The 16,876-nt window shown below is 35.4% G+C and overlaps 2 protein-coding genes and 1 pseudogene across 2 annotated transcripts; all 3 read right to left on the minus strand.

The window, feature by feature from the left end:
• Nucleotides 1-770: 770 nt before the first annotated feature.
• LOC110668314 (uncharacterized) lies at nucleotides 771-4,718 on the minus strand. Its single transcript, XM_021829509.2, has 6 exons — nucleotides 4,376-4,718; nucleotides 4,170-4,223; nucleotides 3,169-3,242; nucleotides 2,109-2,226; nucleotides 1,937-1,995; nucleotides 771-1,097 (listed from the first exon to the last, which is right to left on the minus strand). The coding sequence occupies exons 1-6, from the start codon at nucleotides 4,523-4,525 to the stop codon at nucleotides 1,019-1,021; spliced, it is 534 nt and encodes a 177-aa protein (XP_021685201.1). The 5' UTR covers nucleotides 4,526-4,718; the 3' UTR covers nucleotides 771-1,018.
• A 3,718-nt stretch (nucleotides 4,719-8,436) lies between these two features.
• On the minus strand, nucleotides 8,437-10,358 carry LOC131169288 (peroxidase 47-like). The gene is made up of 4 exons (XM_058128460.1): nucleotides 9,821-10,358; nucleotides 9,531-9,719; nucleotides 9,277-9,439; nucleotides 8,437-8,936 (listed from the first exon to the last, which is right to left on the minus strand). Exons 1-4 carry the CDS (start codon nucleotides 10,070-10,072, stop codon nucleotides 8,557-8,559), a joined length of 984 nt encoding a protein of 327 aa, XP_057984443.1. The 5' UTR covers nucleotides 10,073-10,358; the 3' UTR covers nucleotides 8,437-8,556.
• A 1,127-nt stretch (nucleotides 10,359-11,485) lies between these two features.
• Nucleotides 11,486-16,389, minus strand: LOC131169123 (PHD finger protein At1g33420-like; annotated as a pseudogene).
• Between the last annotated feature and the right edge of the window lie 487 nt (nucleotides 16,390-16,876).

Genomic DNA, 16,876 nt, shown 5'->3' on the forward strand with positions numbered 1-16,876 from the left:
CATTAATGCACTCAATTCCTATAGCTTCTTTGCTATATAATAATGGATGGTGGATTTGCTTGACGGCTAATCTTGATTTCTTTTCTTTGTTCTATGTCTTAATGATATGATTCATGCTAAGACTGACCTAAAGTATTCATAATACATGCTTTAGACTTGGATAATGATGTGAACCAATTACTAATTGGGAGGGAAAGTGAGAATAAAGAAAGGAAGAAAAAAAAAGCACAAAATACTCATCCTCTAAGGAACGAGACGACTTGGTGAATATAATGGCCAAGTTCCCATTTCTTGCACTGCTGTTATAGTTGAATGTATTTTCCTTTTGCTGCAAAAACAATATTAATTATACATGTAAAACTCATCTCATTGCCTAGAAATTCATTATTGCAAAATTTATTGAGAAATCAAAAAAAAAAAAAAAAAAACTCCAAATTAAAACCCAAAATTTTCGAAGGGGCATAAATTTGACAATTTAGGCTCATATCAAGTGAAAGCTTGGATGAATTTTTACTGCTTTAAAATGGTAGCTGAGCACCATGGTGTAGAATAGAAAAATGGGCCGAATAAGTCAATAAACCATTCTTGTTATTCAAATATTTGAGCTGTGCCAATCAAAAATCGAGTCGTCGAATTTCAAGAAAAACAAAATCCTAACTTAAAACTCCAAGTTCTCAGATCGTTGACAATTTGGAATTGAAGAGCCTGGAACTAAAATTTTGGATGAACTCCTACTTTCCTAAAACGATAATTGTAATGTGAAAGTTGAATTGCACAGGTCAAAAACTGGAGCATCTTATTCTAAAAGTTATAAGCCAGAGAATAAGAGGGCATGGATGTATGAAATGGGACAGCTAAATTTCATATTCGTACAAAAGCTGATCACAACTAAATTTTGAACATCGGTACATTTGAGGTCGAACTCTCTAGAATAAATCTGCACAAAATTTACATTAACATTCATGTTGAGTTGTGTACTCCAAATCCAATCACTGTGACCAGTTTTCCCTTCTGTGGCCTAAAATTCAGTGTCAAAGCAACCTAGCATGATCTTTGAAACCATTGACCTTGCAAAGGGGATGTAGCTCAAGCTATACCTGTAAATCACGAAAGGGAAATCTTACACTAATTACAACCATATGAAGACATTATTGAGAATTTATTATCCACAATGAGCTAGCCATTTCACTTGCACATCAGTGAGATCATGCATGTACAGGTAAAATTTATCAATGGCCAAAAACACAGTCACACGAGCCTAAAATATTAGAATTGGACTAGTTAAACTGTATGAGAAATGAAAAGTTTATCTTTAACAGAATTACTCTATGGAAAGTTACTAATATATCATGTAGAAAATGATATACAGCTGATGCATGCCATAAGCCTTCAGATTTAGTATGCAGGGAAGTTAACTAATCTGATCTGTGAATAGAAACATACCACAATGCACTTATTTTGTCAGATGATTTGCCATTAGGAAGAAATTATTGACTTCAAAACTTTTATGCACAAAAAGATGACAAATTGCAATCATGATTTACAAAGACCCTTGTAAATTTACCCAAGAAAAGTGTAGAAGCAAATGACAGTAAGCCAATTGGTTGATTACTTTGCTTTGCATAACATTTTGAAGTGGTAACTACCTTCTCAACACTTCATACAAGTTTACAATCCAAAAGCATTGTGGGGAAGACAAATAAAAATTTTAACAACACAGTATTCAAATTTCTCTTGGATAATTTACCCATTTCTTGGTTTTGGTAGAGGCATATATTTGTCAGCTAAACTTAGTGTGATGGAAAATGGAACAAATTGTTATAATTATAAGTTTGATAGACATGAAATGTAAAAATGAAACATGTTCACTTCTTTTCTGTGGAACTTGGAAACTACAGTACAAACTCAACAAGAGATACGAGTAATTATTACATACCAAACCAGTGCACCAAATTCAAGAACGATTGCCAAAAGTGTCAAAAGCTTGTTATGAACCTGTTCATCATATGCAATGAGATCATGTGATGTGAGCCGGTTATTGTTATGTCTGAAGCAATTACCATGTGAAATTAGGAAATAAGATAAAAAAAAAAAAAAGGGTAACTTACATATAGCGCACAGAACAAGGCAATAATTATACTTGCAAGATACAAGGCTGTTGCATATATACGAACAGGATCAAGCATCATAGTCACTTGACGTTTTGGGCCTATTAGAAATGCTGTGCTGCCACAGAAAAGACTCTAACTTATGAAACGAAAGTAATAGACGAGGAAAATAATTGTAAAAAACAATTAAACAAATTTACTTATTAATGAGTGTTGTTTCAGCATCCATATTGTGCCAAATAGCCAAGGATTCCCACATTTTAGAGGATGAGTGTGGACAGAGAAGCCAGTCCAGGTTCTAAAATATAGCCCTAACCAGGGTGGAATCAAGGAAATGATTCATGCAGCCGACTTCAACTATTTTGGGTTTAATGTTTGCTTGAGTTGAGTTGATGAAATAAATTGCTTGAGGCAGAGATTAAGGGCCTGTTTTGTAGTGAAGGAAAAGGGAGAGAAAAATGGTAGGGAAAGGGATAAATGGCAATTCCCTTGTCTTGTTGGAAGGAAAAACGAAAGAAGGAAAAATTAGAAGTCCAATTCCATTGTTTTGTAAGAAGGAAAAGAGGAAAGAAAAAAATTGTGAGGATTTATATGGAAAATACTCAAAGAGTATTTTAAGCCATTTCATTTTCTGTCCAAATTGAGCGGAAATGAATGGAAAACAGTGTTAATTTTTCTGTTTTTCCTCTATGCCGTTTTTTTCCCCTCCAATAGTTATTATTTAATATAATTTTATTCATTCAACAAATCACTTCATTTCCTTTCCTTTCCTATACCTATGGAAAAGATTTTTAAGGAAAATAAGAAATTTCCTTTCCACAAGGATTTTACTTTCCTTATAATTCTATTCAATTTTTCTTCTTCAACTTTTGTTTCTACAAAAACAGGCCCTAAAAGGGACACTCCTCCAGATGAGCAAAAAAAAAAAAAAAAAAAAAAAAAAAATCTCCTTTCACTTTTTTTCCTTTCTATTATCTATTTATTTATATATGAGCTTTTTGCAATTTTTACAGCTAATAAATCATAAGCTTGCAATAGATTTAACTTGCAGAATGCAAACCTTCCGAGTGAAAGCAAATTGCCAAATGTGAACGTAATCCCAAACTTAACTGGATTGAAAAAGACCAGCATTGACTGTGACATGAATAGAAGAGAAAGCAGATTAGTTCCTTTATGTGCTATGGAAAATCTTGCAAGCACTAGCTAGGAAAAGGAAAGCACTGCAATGAGTTTCAGTAATATCCTCACTTCAAAATTCTAAGAACAAATTGCAATATGATATTTAGGACCATACACCATTTTTGCCTATTTACGCATTATAACTTTGAGATTTTTGTTCCTAGGAAAATAGAATTTATGTTTAAAAACTACCTATATGTAAACCCAAAAAAAAGAGCATAAAGGCCTAGCAATCTTATTGGTCTCTATGGTAGCATAAGTAATCACTAAAAGGATTTAAAGCATATGCAAGCTTAAAGCCAGGGCCAATCTGATTGGATGACAACGGAATGTACCTGAATTACGTGAAGATCTTCATCAACCAAACAAATTAAAGGTGGGCCTGTGTTGTATCATGTTTAGGCCACTCTAAAACCTTTGACACAAACATGATAGCTAATTGCTTCAGCAGGAATTAGTTTTAAAGTTCATCTCTTGCTATTTTATCTTGGTTTCTAGCTTCAGAAAATTATAGGTAATTGCTTGGTAGCTAAGTTCATGTATTAAATTAAACTGGTCAAACTTATTGGAAGGGAAATTAAACAAAATCGTTTATGTCTCATATTATAGATCTCTAATAACAGATCTAGCCATAAAAGTTGCTAGAAGGAGCTGCTGTGCAACATTTTTCCAATGCCCAGATTTTGGACATGGTTAAGAGCTCTTTAAAGCATCTGATGCAAAATTCTAAATCTTTCCAGAGAGAAATGGCAAACAGTAGCAATATCAGAGCTAATCAAGAAAATAGCAAATTCAACAATAAATAAAGTTTGCTCGGTACTAAAGAATTGCTGCAGTAACGATAACGGAAAGAAAGGGGGATATGATAATGCGTTAACTTACCAAAAGGGTACAAGCTAAGCCAGAAACAAAGCATATGGCAAAACCGTAAAGCCGCTGTTTATGTGGGAAAGAGAGAGAGAGAGAGAGAGAGAGAGTAATGAGTCAAACATGAATATAAATCTAGCAATTGAACTTCGCGGGCTCAATTACATTAAGTTAATTCGAAAGGAAACAACTTTATCTAAAAACGAACAAGAAATGGAAACCTGTTTGGTGGAGAGGGTGCAGCTGCGATTGAAATCGTCCATGAAAGAGAAGGAACTGGAGTCCTCTGGTTCCGGGGCTTGCTCTTCGTCTTCCACTTCCATTCCCACTAGCATCTTCATCTTCTCGAATGCTTGGTTCATCTTCTCCATTTCTTTTGGGAACTGGATCTGTCTTCTGGGAACTGGATCTGTTTGTCAGGATTTTGCTTTTTATTTTAGAGAGAAATTAGATTTGATTGCTTCAATTCTAAGTTGCAGTCAGCGATAAGCAAAGATTTGAACAGGAATCTCATGGGCTCTGCCCTTTTCACTCTAAAAATGAACTCGGCCCCTATTGGATAGGTAGCAATGTTAAACGTGTGAAGTGAGTATAACAGGAACACTATTTGAGTTGGGTTAATCGTTTTGGTGTGGATTTATTTATGGCAATTTATATAAGAAGTTAAAAATTATATTGTTTTACAAATATTTATTTTTTTTTAATTTTTTTTATTAAAATATTAATTAGCTAAATATTGAAATATCTTGTTTTTAATTCAACGGACACCCAATAAATTGAATAGTAATTGATGTGCTACATGATAAAAAATAGTCATTTATCTTTTTCATTATAAAAGAGAATTATTTTAAAATAGATAGATATACTCACTACACTTTAAAGATAAAGTAAGATCAACTAAGTTATCCCTTGATTGGCATTGAAATATCTTATTTAATATTAAATTACATATTTTTATATATTATTAAATTTATATATAATAAAAATTAATGTGTAAATTTTATATGATATATTAATTTATAAAGATTAAAAGTATTTAATTGTGTTAAAACGTATCAAATAAATTATAATAGCTCATGTCAAATCGTATTAAAAAAATTGAGTAGTGTAAAATTATATTAAATGTGTCATGTCATATTAAATTAACATAATATAATTTAATATTAATCATATTATTTTGTATAACTAGTATAATAAAAGGGTATTCAAATTACCAACCCTAATTTCGTAGAAATGGCTTTCTTAACTGGAGGAGGTAAAGCATAATTTTTTTAAAATATATTTTAAAATTCTATAATGTTTTTGTAAGTTCTTTTTTTAAAAAAAAGAAATATAGTTTTTTTTAATGTGTTAACAAATTTTAAAGAGAAAATCTAAGTCATCCATTTAGTTAATTAGAAAAAATAAATTTTAAAAAATATTTCATTTTTCTTTTTAAATCACAAGTTCTCTTAAATATAGATTCAAAGTTTTAAAATCTTAAAAGCCCTCGTATTACCTTCTAAAAATTTAAGAGAATTATAATTTGTCACTGTATTGTTTGGCTAAAGCTAAGATTGTGGTGGTTAAGGACGTGGAGAGAGACGAGATTGAGTTCACAACTAAAAATTTTGATTGCTTGCCTACTGCAAATATTAAACAATTCAAAGAGGAAAAGTTAAGGTATGCAAACCTTGTTAAGGAGCTCCCTCTCCTCTCTTTAATTTTCTAGAGAAAGAAAACTCTCTCATCTCTAGGCGTCGATTTCTGCTCATTAGGAGCTTAGTTTTAACCCTTTGTGGCTCTCCCTTGCCCCTTTCAGACGGGAGGCTTCCTTCCCTGTCGGCCTTGGGTCTATCCTCCCCACCATTAGTTGGATTATAAAGATTATTGGTCTTTGTAACTTTGCATGCAAGTTGAGAGGCAAACTATGAGGGTGATCTTTTGGAAGAGCTGCTCTGTATGTGTTGTGTAGGCGAACAATTTGGCTTCCCTTCTAGACAACTCTAGGGACGTTATTGACACTGCAGTAGCATCTAATCCCTCCACGGCTTGGATACCAAGAACTCTTATTCTCCCCTTCTCCATAGAGTTTTTGAGAACCTTGGTTTATGTCTTGGTTGCGTAGAGTCCTTGGACGATGCTTAGTTGTCGATGTGCTTTCTGGCTGTGCTTATGATTTACTGGATTTGCTTGTACCAAGTGGAAAAGCTCGTCTTGTGTGCTCTAGTTTCGATGATTTCTTCCAAAGCATCAGATTGAGGATAGGCGGTGTAGGCGGCCCTGTTTGCTTCTTCTTTCCTTTTGGTATCTAATTCCTACAAGTTGATCCATCTGAGTCTAGGATTCTTTAGTCTGGGTTTTGGGCATAGCATTTGTTAGGGCTTAAATTGGGTTATGGGTTTGCTGAGCATTGGTTATTCTAAGCCTGATGCATGTTTGGATATAGATCCATCTATAAAAGCTCCCTTTTTTAATGAAAATCTACTTTTAGATTGAAAAAAAAAATAACCCTTGTTAAGAAGGTTCCTCCTAGAGCAAACAAGATTGCAAAAACGCTGGAATTAAAACTATGGAAAAGACTACCACAATGCTTGTTTGAGGCTCTAGTCAATTAGTTATTGATGAGGTAGATAGGAGCTTACATGATAAATATTGTGTGGTTAGATGTTTAATTAATAATTTTTTTCTTTTTCAGGCAATGACACCAAAGATTGAGCTATCTCAGCAATTTATTACAAGAAAACACACTATTATCAACACTAATAATATAATTTAGGAATGCTAATTAGCATCTTTAAAAGCTAATTGCGTTGTTATAAGCCCACATTTCTGTGGCATAAGAAGTTTGTGCTGGTAATATTAACTTGATGACGCTTTTTTCTTGGCAATGCACCTAATCTTTAGTGTTATCATAGTGCCATAAATGTGTCGATGCTTTTTTTTTTCATAAGTGTCACTGCAATTGCAATTCATGGTTGCACAGGTTCATTAGCGTCGTTATATGGACGACACTTATTCTTTAAGCATCCCAAAATTAACAACACATACTAATGGTTGTGTTCTCGATTGGCTTCATTATGCATGCATAGAATTCCAAATATGGCGACAACACTAATTGGGGCAAGGACAAAGATGTTGCATGGGACGGAAGGGTTCTATGTGAAGTCATTTGTAGAAGCGTTAGAAGTTAATTACCTTATGCATTAGTAGAGAATGCTAGGTTGAATCCCATTTCAATTGTGATTGAGTTGAGGAATAGACATGCTGAAAGAGGAGAAACAAAGGGATAGAGAGGAGATAGAAGGGGAAAGAAAACGAAAGGAGAGAGAGGGGGATAGAACATTGATCAAGAGAGAGGTGGGGCGGGAAAAGAAACGAATGAAAAGATTAGAATGTTTGACTTTGTAATTTTTTTTGTTTTTACTAACAAATATGTAACTTCGTTGGTATTTGGATTGATTTGAACCAAAATTTTTAATGTGAGAATTGAATTGACCTAAATGAACATGAAGGTTCAAATTGAATATTACCTAAATTTGAATATTTATGACCCTTTGACATTTTTTTTCTTTTTCCACTTTTATGAATATATAAACAAAGTATGAGATCAAGTAAAGATAGAGTGTTATATGATACTGAGGAGAAAATTATTTGAAATTATTTTTCAATTATTCGGTGCAAAATCTAAATTTTATATGATATATGAGATAGCAAAAGGTTAAATGATATTATAATTTTATTAAATTTGAGTTCAAGGGGATATATTTTTGACATGTTAGTTGTTCATTTTCTTGTTTTAATGATTTTTAAGATACTATACTAGATGAAGTTTCATCGTTGTTTCCCAAATTGTAATGTCAATAATTAATTATTTATTTATTTAAATTCAATTTATCCGATCAATTTAAAATATAAATTGAAACATTTGTATTTTGAAATTATAATGAATCACATCAAGAAAAGAATTTTCATGATCGGACACTGGACAGACATGTCATTAGCATGCATTACTGTGACGTAAATGGAGTTCCACTTCTTTTCTTTTAGTGGCACAATGGATATGACTGGCTGAAAATCTTTCACCCAATGTGGAACTGGAAGATGAACAAGCTAGCCGGAAAGAGTCCTACCTTTCTAGGAGCTGGTCCATTCTCCGAGTTGGAATTTTGTTACGGTTTAGTTTGAACTTGAAACATAAGGATTCGATTTAGAGGAAAAAAAATTATTTAAAATATCAAATCTCAAGCGCTTGCTTTTATATATATATATATATATATATATATATATATATATATATATATATATATATAAAACAAATAATACATTTATATATATATATATGCATCCAATGATACAATAATCAACAGATTAAACGGTGGGATACAAGAAGTTTTAGTCATTGCACATATTGTAAAATTTTTCAGTTAATTTTGCGGCAACTTTCTCGAACTTCTCCTTTGGATCCTTCCTTAACATCAAGCATGCTCATTTTGAGCATTGCCTGCTGGAAATCAAAGAAGAACATGGCTTGATTAAATGCATAGCCGTTCACAATAGCTCTAGTCCTGGGACTAGTGAACAGGGTTTGGTCTGAGAAAAGAAGTCCAGATTTCCTTTGGAGCGCGTTATAATAAAAATTATCGAATGTGTTTCTGGTGGGGTCAAAGGGTTGCTCTGCGTTGTCTCCACCGCTGCATGTTTTTGACATTGTCTTTGCGAACTCTGAATCCACACTAGGATCACCACCGTTCAGTCTATTTTTGAAGGATGCGCACCTTGCCACCCCTAGAGTATGTGCTCCTATATATATATATATATGTGTGTGTGTAGTACACAAAGAAATGAATATATAATATAATTCTTGAGAAACTTTTGTCTAGATCAGTTCATTATAGAGTACTTAATACATATAGGAATCCATGTATAAAATAATTGAAATGCATATATATATATATATATTTATGTTTTAGATCTATAATAGTGGACTTGGTCTAGTAAGTTTTCTTATAATTGATATGGTATCATTTTAAATTTCTTGCTAGGCTGAATAAAGTAGAAAAAGTAGAAATCTGCATAGAGACAGTTGTTTTTGCCAAAAAACTTGGTATACATATATGTGATACCCAGTTATACTACTCACCAGACAAAGCAACCATTTCTTGGGCACTGAAACCGTGCTGCCCAAACTGCCTAATGAGCTCGGAGGCATTGAAGGTGGGAAATGGCAAGTTGATTGTATCTTCTATTTTAGACCTCCTTCCATCTTTTCTTCCTTTTGGTATGTCATATACTGGACCCCCTGTCTGCACTCCACAATTTATATTCGTCTGAGATATGTAAAAATGCGAACAAGTGCGCATCTATATACATTTATATGAAGATTTTGTATGTTACCCAGAAAACTGCATCTCTAGCAGCCATTGCAAGGATATCAGCACATGAAACTATGCCTGGGCATTGATTTTCAAGTTCCTCCTTTGCATCATCAATTACTTCATAGCCTCGCAAGCTCAGATTTGCAGGGGAATCCTTCTCTGCTGTGTTATCCTTCGTTGAATCAATAAGGATAGACCCATCGCATCCCTTTTTTTTTTTTGGCACACGCATCAATTAATACTTCTAAAAGAATCATAATGATTGATGAAATATCGATCATTAACAAAAAGAAAGATCGAGGTACTCACTTCTATGAAGCAGTCGTGGAAATGCATTCTAACAAGGCCAGCTGCTAGGGTAGGATCAGCTTGCAAAGCACGTGTAACTGTGTTCTTCACAATTTGCTCCGCAAATGGGCAACTCATGAAGTAATAGTCCATGCTCAGCCCATCTACTCCAAATCTAAAACCACTCGCTAACATTTCCATGAATAAAAACATACCAAGAATATTAGACATGGCCATCTTTGCCGGATGTAGAGAAGATTCCAGCAGCAACATTTCAACCAATTCCAAACTTAAAAATGAAAAAAATAAAAAGAGATTGTGAGTGCTCTAAATTAGGTAGGCTGAGACTAGATTGGACAAGAAGTGAAATGAGTTTGATATTGCAGTGGGGGGAAGGTTAGAAGTTATGGTGGATTGAAGAGAGAGTCCATGTACAAATATGAGATGATAGAAAGAAAGGTTGTCCCAAAATTTAAATTGTGATAATGAATTTAGAATTAAATTGAAGGTAGTGGTCCATCATTTCCTCCACCAAATCAAAAGGTCAATATGAATATTTAAGTATTTAATTAGATATAATGAATGTTCGTTGCATGTCTATTTGGTGACACGTAACAGATTTAGCGATTGCCAAATAGATGTTAGCCAAGGTCAAGAAACTATAAGAAGGGAAGGGATCATTGTTGCCACTAGAATTAATAGTGAGTAGTAACTAGGGTTAGAGTGCCAATCATTTAGGGTCACGGCTCACTAGTAAGAATTTTTCAAGGGCTGCACATTAACAATCGCCAAGAGTAATTGCATGATTGTTTAAGAAATTATGTGCAGCAGGTAAGGCAAACTTTAGTGGGTAGAGGCGGCAAGTGCATGCAGCTGGTTTCCATTTATTTTTATATATATACCAACTCTACTACAAGTGGGGGACTGGGAGTGGTGGAAGCTTTGATTTGCAAATAAAGTATTGTTGAAATTCCACACACATGCCTTTTTGTTTTTTTTAGTGCTGTGGACGCGTCCAGGCAATATGTGGCACTGGTAGCCTACTAGCATCAGTAGTAACCTCCAGCTTATTTTGTCAGTGCTTTGCACACGTTCATGATCTTTTTAGTTGTTTAATTTGCTTGTAGTGCATATATATCGCATCTTATGATGTTTTTAGGTGCTTCTGCAAGGAGAACAATAAAGACTCTTTTTGTGGGTCAACCAAAGTAGGAAAAACCATTACATTCGAATATTCGAGGCACTACTACGTCTGACTTGTACGAAGTTGTTCACTTCTAGAATTAGAGTGGATTCTGCAAATTTTATTTTATTATTACTAGCTAACATCAACATGCAATTAGGGATTTTCAATCCATAAAACCTTTTTTCTCTTTTTTTAAGGAATCCAAAACACATGTTAATGGGGATTAAAAAGAGCCATTCAAGTCATCAACCATGATCTTGCTTTCCCAGGGTAAGAAAACCATGCGTGATCCTTACTGAAAAATTGTGGTTTTTAGAAGACAATGTCGTTGGGTTAATTGATGTCACAAGTTTGCTCGTGCGAATATACCGAAACTTTTAGAAGACATTTGCACATTGCCTTTGCTTAAAATCTTGTGTTGATCATGTAAATTTTAAACATCTTATGTTGAACATGTGAATTTTAACTTATTATGACGTACATAGTAAATGGATATCACATGAAAATTGGAAAGAGAGACCAACTGCATTGATGCACTTTCTAGGCTTGTTTCTTATGTACAAATGCACTTTGCGCTAAAAACTCCAAAAAGACACCATACAGATTTGACACGCTCTTTCCAAAGCTGCTGCCATTGCCACCAACAGAATCAGTGTGTTTCATCCTTCCACTACCCACTAGAGTTGGTCACTTGGCCAGAAGCTCTACATCGATGGCAAACAAACTTAGCAGGCACAGAATCCGAGTCGGGAATACCAGAACACCTTGTGTGCTGCCACACACCACACACATCACAAGCCAACATTCTCTCTCCATCATCATCCTTAGCACCACAATTGCAATCAACAGTCCATCTCTCAATTCCTCTCTCCATTCTAAATTTGCAAAGACCATTTTTCCCAAGGCATCTCCCCCGTAGTCTAACAAATTCAGTTGACCCTAACAAGAGTTTGACCTGGGTGGAATCGTCAACACCGCTACAGCCAAGAAGCTCTTCAGCATGGAATTTTTTGAACATCAAATAAACTTCTTGAAATGCCCTTGATGCTTCAAGCTTGAGGTCAGAAACAGTAGCATTTGGGGGCAAGACAACTAGTTCTGGCGGGTAGTTTGGAGCATTTTCTTCTGTCTGATCCATTATTTCCACATCACATGAGATGCATATAACAGGTGGGTTAGTAATTTGAAATACCTTCTCAGCCATGTACTCTTTCACAAACTGTTTGCAGTCGAGAAGCTTTTCAGCTGAACCAATAGCAAGATCCCTTGTGGCTTCAGTTCCGTAACTCACCATGGTCCTAGGGTGTAGCAAGCATTCATAAAGAAATCTCAGGTCTTGCATGAGATTTTCTTCAGATGGGCAGGTAATTATAGAAGAACCAATGCCAATGTTGACAACATTTGAAGGAGGATTTCCAGGCTCAAGCCTGCAACGAATTGAAATGTTAAGATTTAGAAACTTAACTCACTGGAATTATAAAGCATTAAATTTGAAAGAAAAAAAGGAAGAAGGCCAATAGACCATAATCCCAAGTCCTAACAATATTCACCTACTAGCACCCAAATTGAACCTATATTTGACCCAAACATTCATGACCTTGTTTTCTAAGAAATTTTTTCTCAAAGTTACATCATTAAGTAAAGTATAAACACCAAGCAAACTGAAGAACTGAAATATTTCCCCAAATTCACTGCTGATCTTACTATGCATACCAATAATGACTAAAATGGCATGTAGAGTAGTGGCTAACCTGTACTCAAAAGAGCCTGAATCAGGATTGCATCGGGTACCAACAATCATTCCATCAGCTGCCGCTTTCCCCCCAAGTTCCTTAAGGCAATGATCAAGGAGCTCGGGGGGAGCCACTTTGCAAACAGCACCTCTCAGCGCACGCCAACTTACCCAGTTGGACCCAGAGACGCCCAAGAACTCTGAACATGGCTTCTTCAACATGTTCAACATCAGCCTTACTCCATGAAGGAGAAATCCCTGTGCAAGAACGACGCTTCTTGCTGGTAGAATCCTCAACCCTTGATGGAGACTTGTGAGCATTTTGGATCAAACTTATCAAATAACAGAAGAGATCTCTTGTATTTACAAGCTCATGGTCCGACAAAGATTGGTAAAATGAGATTATATCCTGCAAGCGAGTGCGTGGCTTCCGCCCTTGAGAAAGAAATATGGACAAGGGTATGCTGGAGAGAGTTTCAACAGCCGACTTATAAGCATCAAGGGTCAAAGCAAAACTACCAGCACCGAATTCATAACCCCAGTCACCATACCACGGACGGCCTTTGGTTATAGCATGAAGAAGCCTGTAATCCAATCCATACTTCTTCGACACATCCATAACACTGACCTTTCTGTTCATGTGTGGAAAAGAAAATAGAGCTGGTTTAACTAGTCGTAACAATTGGATGAGAACATATGATCCTAATGTGATTCATACTAATGTACAGATTATCAATATCCAAAAGGATAAATAAAAGATATTAAGATATTAAATCTAATTTGATCTGCAATACAAGAACAGTGAAATTGCACATTCAACTTCATTATATTTATATGTATAGTAATTCAAAGCCTTCGATGTCAAGAGAAGCATCAAATAGAATATCCAAAAAGTAGCATCAACCAACTTTTATCAAAATTATCACATGATCTGACAATGCTGCATGTTCAATAATCCATAATGACAGCACCCTGAAATACATATTGCATACCAACCATAGATGAAACTTCAGCAATTCTATGCTCATTTACATTCTTAAGGGTAAATCTACTATCCTTATCTTCACAAATGCAAACTCTCCATCTAGACCGTGAAATGTCTATTAATTAAACTCAAAGAACCACACCAATTAATTGAAGATATATTAGCAGGCCTAAACAAAATATTTTATGCACAAAAACAAATAGATTATAGAACAAGATAGTCTCGCATAAAAGCAAGAATGAAATTGAAAAATTTTATCAGACATGTAAGAAACTCAAACTGCAATCAAGAATACTAACCTGACTCCAAGAGTCTTACATAAACGATCCCAAAAGTCCATGATATGACATCCAGAAAGGATCTTGGAGCCCCCTTCTCTGCCATTGACCCTAAGAAGGTGACCATAGCCATTTGAATGGACAACGCCGTGTAAAAGATGAGTGGTGTCTTCTAACTGATGATATATCCAATCTTCAACATCATCCGTAGTCGTCACATGGTTGCATGTCTTACATCTGAAATGCACAACTCACAGAATTCATCAAATGCCATTTAGATAGCAAATACAAAAACTTCAAGTCAGTAAGAGGTCGCAAACATCTAAGATATTAGCATAATCCCTTGCACGAATAAACCAAATGAAAATGTGCATCAAAAGCCAGTGGAACTGAAGACACAAAAGTAGCAACAAATATAACATTCAATAACATCCAACAAAACCACAACACAATGCTACGTACTCAGTCTTCAATGATAATAAGAATCTTTGCTCATTGGCATTTTCTATGATTCAATTAAAAATGGGTAAAATAGAAGATGATAAAAATAAACAATGTGATAACCAGAAAATATATACATAATGAGCAGGTGCAATTTCCCAGAACAAGCCCCTCCAGCTAAACATGCATTACATTACATGTAAGGATCATAAAGAAACAATATAGTTTCGCATGAATCAAATATATTATTGCATTATAACCACACTTGTAAATAGTCCAAGCACATTGCATTGGCACCCCTAGTCAAATACTGCAGTCACAATTAAAAGATAAAATAAAGGAACGGCACACTAGCTCCAAGCAAACTATCGCTGTGAAAAATTAAAAAAGAATACAAAAAAAGAGAAGCTCTGAAAGGAATATCTAACGAGTCTGACCTCAATTCTGAGATATGCAGGACATCTCCACAGCATGTGCACGGTTTGTGATAACCACCAATGGAATTCCCATCAGCCTTGATGATAAAATGGTAACGTTTGCAGCATACGGGGTGCCCACTCCATCCTATAAATTAAGGTAAATTTTTATTAATAAGATTAAGGAATAGAATATCGGTAATTAGAAAAAGAAACCGGAACATCAAAATAATCATAATACATTTCTATAACACCTGAGAAATTCATTGGCGTCCCACATTGCCGGTGGCAATATATATAAAAGATTAACTCAACTGGACAGCATTAAACAGCTAATTAAGTGTTTCTTTTGTTAATGAAAGTGAATATTGATACCATTAGGCCATCTTTACCGACTCCAAAACATGAAGAGGCTCAACTAAAATGCAGTGCAATGCAATTATTTTATTAAACAAAGATTATCCACCAATAAGAGAGGTAATAAGGTATAGGTGACTTGGCAAAAGCGCATAGGTTAGGCAATACTACAAGGAAACCCATGACAGCAAAGCAAGCCAAACATCATGAAAGTCCGTTCCCACAATATAAGAAGGACGCATCTCGATCCAAATCACAAATATGCCACCGCAAAAAGACAAAGATGAAAGTGGTTGCCACCAAAAATAAATAAACAAATCAAATCAGTGCAAGTGCCTCGTGCATCCTCCACTAATTACATGTCAGTGTCGGCTGGGCCCCACATTAGCCACGCCTACAAGTAACAGCCGTTCCAATTCGTCCCCGTTTTCTCACGATATAACACTACTTCTCACACTTGTTTACCGTCTCATTTTGTTTATTTAGCTGTCTCGTTGTCCGTATTCCTACCAAGATATGTGGGTCTTTCCAAGCTCCAGCTTCTAACAAGAAACCATCAAACAAAAAAACAACAAGTGCTCATTTATGACGCCCGCTCCATCTCATGAGATAAACAATCGTTTACACGCGACATTTTAATTTTTCGATTTTCGGGAAAAGGATTAAAAAAAGGACAGAAGCGTTGGATTTCCCGCCCTAAGCGACTGGCAACCGGAGAAAAACCGGAAAGAAAAAAATTTTGCAATGACTCGACGTCAACTGACTCGGGGTGAGTGAACTCACCAACGACTCGGCACTGGTCGCAGTACACGGATCTGGATTTAGCGACATCCTCCTCAACGATATCCAAACAGGCAACCGCAGGGGCCGAATCGAGGCCTTCCTTCAGATCGCCGACTCGAAAGGAGATCTGCCAGGTCATTAGATGAGGGAAGAGCGAGGTTGGCGGCGGGAACAGTGCATGCTCCATCAAAAAGGCCTTGACGTTAGTCCTGAAAGGTCCCCGGGGAGGTTCAAAGCCGGAAGGGAAGGTAAGAAAATCGCAGAGATCAGCGGTGACTCTCCTCTTCATTCTCTTTAAAGGCCTTCCGTTCACAACCATACCAGCGGCGCGTGCAGTCAGGTTGGAGGCGCGTGAAATAGATCTGGAAGTGAAATCGTGTGGATTTGCGAGGAGCCGAGCTAGGAAGGTTACAGATCTGACGGATCTGACGAAGGAGAGTGAAGTGGAAGAGAGAGATTGGGTTGATTTGGGAGTTACGAAGAAAGAAAGGGAGGGAGAAAAAGCGAAGAGGGAAAGAGAACGTTCGGTTTTTTAGGGTTTTCTGTTTGTGTTTGGAAACTGGGATTTGATAAACATCATCATAACCATCGGTTATTATTTTTATTTTTAGATTTTGATTAATTTTTTTAGTTTTTTTTTTTTTTTGGGAATCGCAACAAAGGCAAAGTCGGTTTAAGAATAGGGTACGGGAGAAATAAAGATGTGTTAGGTGCGGGAGAGAGTGAGGACGTGCTTTATAGAAATCGAAAACTTAGTCGCTAAGCGTTTACAGCTTTCTATATATTTGTTTGTGATAAATATTAAAGTTATTATTAAAATATTTTTTAAATATAATAAATATTAAAATCATAAAATTATTTATTAAATTATATTTTGTAGAAAAAACTTTTGACTATTA

The sequence above is a fragment of the Hevea brasiliensis genome, chromosome 10, assembly GCF_030052815.1.
Source record: "Hevea brasiliensis isolate MT/VB/25A 57/8 chromosome 10, ASM3005281v1, whole genome shotgun sequence".
In the NCBI taxonomy this organism is placed as follows: domain Eukaryota; kingdom Viridiplantae; phylum Streptophyta; class Magnoliopsida; order Malpighiales; family Euphorbiaceae; genus Hevea; species Hevea brasiliensis.

Bases quoted from the DNA above. Each gene is read 5' to 3' on its own strand.
- LOC131169288 (XM_058128460.1), bottom strand. From the start codon at position 10,072: ATGTTGCTGCTGGAATCTTCTCTACATCCGGCAAAGATGGCCATGTCT. The intron at 9,720-9,820 runs GTGAGTACCTCG...AAAAAAAAAAAG, and splicing joins TCCACGACTGCTTCATAGAA to GGATGCGATGGGTCTATCCT. The intron at 8,937-9,276 runs GTGAGTAGTATA...ATATATATATAG, and splicing joins AGAAATGGTTGCTTTGTCTG to GAGCACATACTCTAGGGGTG.
- LOC110668314 (XM_021829509.2), bottom strand. From the start codon at position 4,525: ATGGAGAAGATGAACCAAGCATTCGAGAAGATGAAGATGCTAGTGGGA. The intron at 2,227-3,168 runs GTTTGCATTCTG...TTTCTGTGGCAG, and splicing joins AATTTGCTTTCACTCGGAAG to CACAGCATTTCTAATAGGCC. The intron at 1,996-2,108 runs GTAAGTTACCCT...TATGATGAACAG, and splicing joins CCTTGTTCTGTGCGCTATAT to GTTCATAACAAGCTTTTGAC.